This window comes from Engraulis encrasicolus, chromosome 14, assembly GCF_034702125.1.
Source record: "Engraulis encrasicolus isolate BLACKSEA-1 chromosome 14, IST_EnEncr_1.0, whole genome shotgun sequence".
Lineage (NCBI taxonomy): Eukaryota > Metazoa > Chordata > Actinopteri > Clupeiformes > Engraulidae > Engraulis > Engraulis encrasicolus.
The window spans coordinates 33,706,427-33,712,233 of record NC_085870.1 but is presented as its reverse complement, the minus strand read 5'-3'; the positions used below and the strand labels follow the sequence as shown (position 1 = coordinate 33,712,233).

Here is a 5,807-nt window from a genome sequence, read left to right as displayed (position 1 = left end):
AGGACCCCAAAATCAATTTACAAAGCAACACATTCAGATTTCATTTGACCAGGTCTGCATTGACAGCATTTTAGAATTGAAGATGCTTGTACTAACACTTGTCTTGTCTGTTTAGAAAGTAGTAATTTATTCAATTCATTGTCTGATACATTCCTACAGTTCTGGAAAGGTCATTGTTAAATGGTGATTTAAAGAAATACCTTACAAGTGAAAAAGCAGAAATCCTTGTAACATTTTAATTCGAAGACAGAAAAAAAACATTCCAAAAGTTGGTAAATAAAAAAAGGGTTGTAAGAGTTCTACAGGGTTACAGCATTGAACAAGGCAATGGTGGCTGCTAAATACAAACATTTGACAAGCGGGACATATACCAGTTTAAAACAAGGGCATCACTGATCAAGCATAATTAGATAAAAAAAAAAAAAGCAAAAAAAAAAAAATGCAGAAGCAACCTTGAACTTTGACATTTGTGTACAGTTTAACGTAGGCAGGTTGTACATTGTCTCAGACAGTCATGAGAAAAACTGAGACGAAAGGGGACAATACACATCCACTCACACACTCATTACATCACATCCTTTAGGATAACAGTTCCTCTACCAGGTTCTTCTACCTTCCTTTGCGGCGTTCATTTCCTGTCGTAAGACCTAGAACGACTGCAAATGAAATAAAATCCCATTAGTAGTCAGCTAAGAATGCAGTTTACAAAGGCAACATCAAATTAAGAGTCCAATTAACCTATTAAAAAGTAAAAAATGTAGGGGCAGGCAAGATTTCTACAGCAACATTATGCAGTCTGAACAGTGGCAGAGAGTCACCCATAAAAGGTCTATGGCCATCTTAAAATATGCCCCAAACTGCCACAAGTACACAGTTGTGCTCAGTATAATAGCAGTGTCTTTACAAAGGTGAGTAAATGTCAAAATTCAAGTAGATTATATTTTCATGGACAAAATGCATTGGGACACTGCACATTCTATTTCAATACAAGAAAATTGGGGAAAGTAACTTTTTTATGACACAGAAAGTGAAGAAATGCAATGTTCATAAAAATGGCAGTGTTGACATCCGTCCTTGGACACTCTTGTTCTGTACAAACTAACAAATTCTTGAAAATTCAACTCTGCTAGGCATCCTAAACTAATATTTTGTTGTATAACCATGGTTTCTGACACTTCCGAGTGGTTAATCAACTTGGAACAGGGTCAAACGGACATCAAAATTGAATTTGCTTCTCACGTTTGGTTGGTGAGCCATCTATGTAGCAAAGATAGTGCTGCATGTGTGATGGTATTTTCTGAAACCATGTACATCTAGTTAGAGGAAACATTGGTGCATAGACTACGGACAGGAGGCCACAAAGAGGAACTTGCAAAAACCAAAGTCCTGCTTATAAAGCAACACCATGTCACTCATTGCCAAACAAACATGTTCTGCAGCATTGATCAACATTCTTTCAAAACTCACCTTTTTGACCTTGAAAAGGACCTTGAAGGCTTGTGGTTCCTGTCACGGGAGAGAGACCTCTCCCTTCTACTTCTGTCTCTTGAAAGAGACCTATAAAACAAGAACAAGACATTACTCAATTGGAAGACATACTGTGAAATTCACATTATTGCAGTAGATTATCGTATTAATCCCAAGGGGAAATGAAGGTGTCCAGTAGCATAATTTGCCCTCACAAAATAGCAAATCCAACAAAACAAAAAAGCGGCAAAGCCAACCAATCGGTGATCGTGAGATATTCAATTACACAAAATTTTATACATCTGGTGCTGGTGAAACTCAAAGAATGCGTTCTTGCTTTCCTTTTACTTCTTGCGCATTCCCTCTTCATAGTCACCATTCATATTTGCATTAATATGGTCTATTTGCCGAGCTACAGTTTGCAATGACTCGTTAGTTAGCTAACTTATACAGTAGTTAGCCCATCATAGTCATCGTAGTCAGCGAAACATGTCAACGTTATTGTTTTGAAAGTTGCAATTGCCATCAACAGCAGCCAGCTTTTAGATGCTGAAACACCTTAATATCCACAGATAAGGAAGAGAGAGGGAGAATCGCCAAGACCGGTCACAAAGTGGAAAGACAAGGAGGGGGTTTTCTTACAGATGCACACAGTTTTGAGTGTGCCAGCCTTGTCATCTCAAGAGACTAGATTTTGTCTCTTGTATGTAGGCCATCCTAATTTGGGTTTCTATTTACTCTCATTTTGCAATATTTGTTTCATATTGTATTGAATAAAATACTACAAAATTAATTTCCGGTGAAAGATTTCAAATTGGACATTTGCCAAGGTTACATACAGGCCTGTGCAAATTATGATTGATCTAAGGAACTGTCTATATAGATCATTAAAAGTGTGTTTAACCCTGCACCCTCTGCAAGAACAAAGCTAGGAGAGATTCCAATTTCTTTCTGTGACTAGCAGATCGTGATTTTGGTGATCAGTAATTGGTGATCTGCCATCTTGTGCACCAGGTAGGTAATCAATCGACCCAGACAATGTTTGTGTTCACGTCTGGATCTTCTCCACAAACTGTGTTCAACCATGACTCCCCATTGTTTTAAATCCCAAACAGCTCATAAAGAACAACAATCTCCATCTGGGAGGAGAAGACACGAGCATTCGTTAGAAACGTACCTGCTGCGACTGCGGCTGAAGCTCCTCCTCCTCGGAGATCTACACGAAAAAGGGGTGGAGCAAGATGAGAGAGAGATGAGCGTTACATGAGACCGGTGCAGTGGGGCGGCTAAACTAAAGCATACCAACTCAGGTCTCTGCTACCTGCAGGAGGAAAAGCTGCCCCCTGAGACACTGTGAGGATGGAGGACCACAATGAGGCCCCATAAGTTCACTGGACACTTGGGGAAATTTACTGGCTCCCCTTGCCTTTATGCCCCTCTGCTTAACTCAGTATCCCACATGTGAAGGTGGGGCACTGATATGGTTTGACTAGAAGTCTACAACTCTGATTTGGGTGAGAGGTCTAGTTCAAACAGTGGGGTTGTTCTGGTGTTGGGGTACAGTTTCTTTCTTCTAATCCTGTAACTGTGCACACATCCAGCTACTTTCTCAAAGCAAGAGCAACTTTTCTGAGGATTGGGGAAAGGGACATTCTAAACTGAATCTAAAAAAAAACACTAAGTAAGCCAAAGATTTGTTTTGTTTGTTTCCATTTTGCATTCTGCTCGTCTTAAGTGTCTATTGAAAGAGAGGAACAAGAATGTGGTAGTGCATGAAAAAACAACTTACTAGTTTCTCAACAAGCTACAGTAGATATGATGCACGGATGCCAGTTTGACCATCAGGTAGACGGGTAGAATTTGCAGGCAGATTTTTTTGTTTGCCAGATGGTTGCTACTGTGGGCTGCTGTAGGTAGTAGCTGTTGTGTAACTTTGTCGACTGATATGGTTGGCTGAGGAGGTACGTTTGTGAGCTCTGATTGGTTAGCTTGTGGACTGCTGCTGGTTGAGATGAAGGAAGACATGTGGGGAAGCTACAACGCTGGCTGACTGGCTGTGGTGGCTGGAGGAGGAGGAAGAGGAGGAGGAGGAGGAGGAGGAGGTGGCTGAGTGTGGCATGCTCAGGAACCGATGGCGTTTGTTTTTGTTTTGGGCCATGCGTGGGTCATGTGAGCTGAGCTGACTGGGGCAGTTGCGATGCGGCGGGTCAGCGGCCACATGATGGAGAAAGGAGGCTAGTTGACAGACTCAGAGGGTGAAGAGGCATGGTGATGTCTCTGTAAGGGGGGTCATCTTCATTAATATATATGTAGAAATAAATATATTAATCAAAATACAGAGCCAAAACAAAAAAAAGATTGGAAAAACACAAGCTGCACAAAAGCAATCACAACACAGACAAAAAAAAAAAAACAAGCCAGTGTTTGCAGCACTAGATTTCAACTTGGCAATTATTTTTTGTTAGAGAGAAAAAAGAGAAAGCTCCATTTAAGGAAATACCACCTTATAGCCCGGGTAGGTCAGTAAGACAATGATACAACAATAACTGCTTAGGCACTCAGTCAATCTGAATGGTGCCTGGAGCAGCTTCAATGGTAATCTCTCTCACTGGGGAGATAATGTACTAGCGTTTCTAAAAAGAGCATCATCTGCACAGTGGTAAAAGTGCTGTTTAGAACCTCTGGGCAAAGGGTTTCATTGATCTTTTACATTGGTTCAACACTTACGGTAGACTGTAATTTTTAGCAGTTTATTTCCAGAATTTATGCTGCCATTCACAAGTATCATGTTTTCATGAATATTTTAATGACCAGTTTTACACAAGAATTTGTGGATCATCTATATGTCCGCCATTTTGAATCAGCAGTGAGACATCTTGGCCTGCAAAACTTGCTGTAAATATTCATGTAACTATATGTTTACTACTTATTCATGAAAATATATTTGTGGGCAAACATTTTGAAAATAAACAACTAAAATTTCACACCGAACCTTCATCAATACCATGTTATGTTCACTGCACACATGGCCGTTCTGTTAACCCAATGTGAAAGGATCCATACACATCATTTACCAAAAGGTTTGCACATTAGTTCTATACTTCACTTTTGACAATAAAGAATAAAATTGCTGATTTGTCTTTGGAATACTACCAACTTGAGTTAAGACTGTAGTAAAAACCCGTTTACTGGGGGGAGGGAATTCTCAATTGCTGCCCACTGCTATTACCCAAGCTGAACGGACTGGGGTGATGAGCCTGGTGTACAGGTCACCTAGACAGGCCCAGTCCAGGGCAGATTAGAAGGGGTAGGGGTCATGGTTAAGGGGAGGCTGAGAGAGGCATTACCGGCGTCTTGCGGGCGGGCTGCGGCCGCGCCTGTAGTCATCGCGTGGGCGGCGGCTCCACGAAGGGGGTGGTCCTCGGGTCCTGGAGCGCTTCTCCCCTGTGGACAGCTCCACTCGCACCCGACACCCGCACAGGGTCCTTAGCAACATAACAAAAGACAGGTGAGTGAGGCCCATGATCTCAAAGTTTAATTAATGACCGTCCATTGTCTTTGCATTTAGTATTCAAGATGTTTCATAAAGGGTTTCTGCACAGTCCCATGTCATGCATCTGCTTATCAAATAAACCAGAACTAAGACCAACATACAAGACTATCCAAAGTACCGAACACGAACATTCATAAGTATTACCTTCCATCCAGTTCCCTCACGGCATCTGTGGCATCTCTTGGGTCCTCAAATTCAACAAAAGCGAAACCTGGGGGATTCCTGGCCACCCACACACTGCGCAAAGGTCCATAATAGCCAAATGATCTCTCCAACTCTGCCTTGTTGCCATTGTTTCCTAGATTCCCAACATACACCTTGCAGTCCAGTGGGCAATCTCTGTGCAAGCCAGGATCTATACAGAAACAAAAGTGAACAGGGAATTTAGAAAGCGTCAGGACAAGCTCAGATAATCTAAGACGGATAACTTAGAGATGAACTTAAATCTCTATAATATATCCACCTACCTCCCATTACTGCTCAGGTAAATACTGGAGACAGGGGAAATTCTAAAACACAAAACATGCCGTATTTTAGTGGAAATGCGATACCCCAAACACTGCCATTTTGAAAAGATAAGCACATCTTCCAATATTTTTGTTAATCGCAGAAGGTCGACCAAGGTTTAGAATATATATTTATTCCGACATTATCAGAATACTCGATAAGTGCGCATATATTAGTGTCAAGATGAGGAGACTAAATCACGCGGCCATGAGTTCTTACACACTCATGGGCCAATATGTAAAGTTTTCAATGCATTCAAACCTCTTTGAATGCAAATTAT

The 5,807-nt window shown here is 41.2% G+C and overlaps 1 protein-coding gene across 2 annotated transcripts in view; it reads right to left on the bottom strand.

Annotated features, from left to right (window-relative positions):
* Positions 1-222: 222 nt before the first annotated feature.
* The window catches only part of srsf3a (serine and arginine rich splicing factor 3a), a 6,086-nt gene continuing 501 nt past the window's right edge, over positions 223-5,807 (bottom strand). Inside the window, exons 2-7 of one of the 2 annotated variants that reach the window (XM_063215490.1) lie at positions 5,488-5,529; positions 5,165-5,375; positions 4,815-4,952; positions 2,645-2,683; positions 1,468-1,557; positions 223-656 (exon numbers count right to left, since the gene is read on the bottom strand). In XM_063215490.1, coding sequence (XP_063071560.1) covers positions 629-656; positions 1,468-1,557; positions 2,645-2,683; positions 4,815-4,952; positions 5,165-5,375; positions 5,488-5,494 — 513 coding nt within the window. In that variant the 5' untranslated portion in view covers positions 5,495-5,529 and the 3' untranslated portion in view covers positions 223-628. Of the gene's footprint in view, positions 657-1,467; positions 1,558-2,644; positions 2,684-3,396; positions 3,745-4,814; positions 4,953-5,164; positions 5,376-5,487; positions 5,530-5,807 lie in introns of those variants that run through there. The other variant, XM_063215491.1, reaches the window with a different exon arrangement.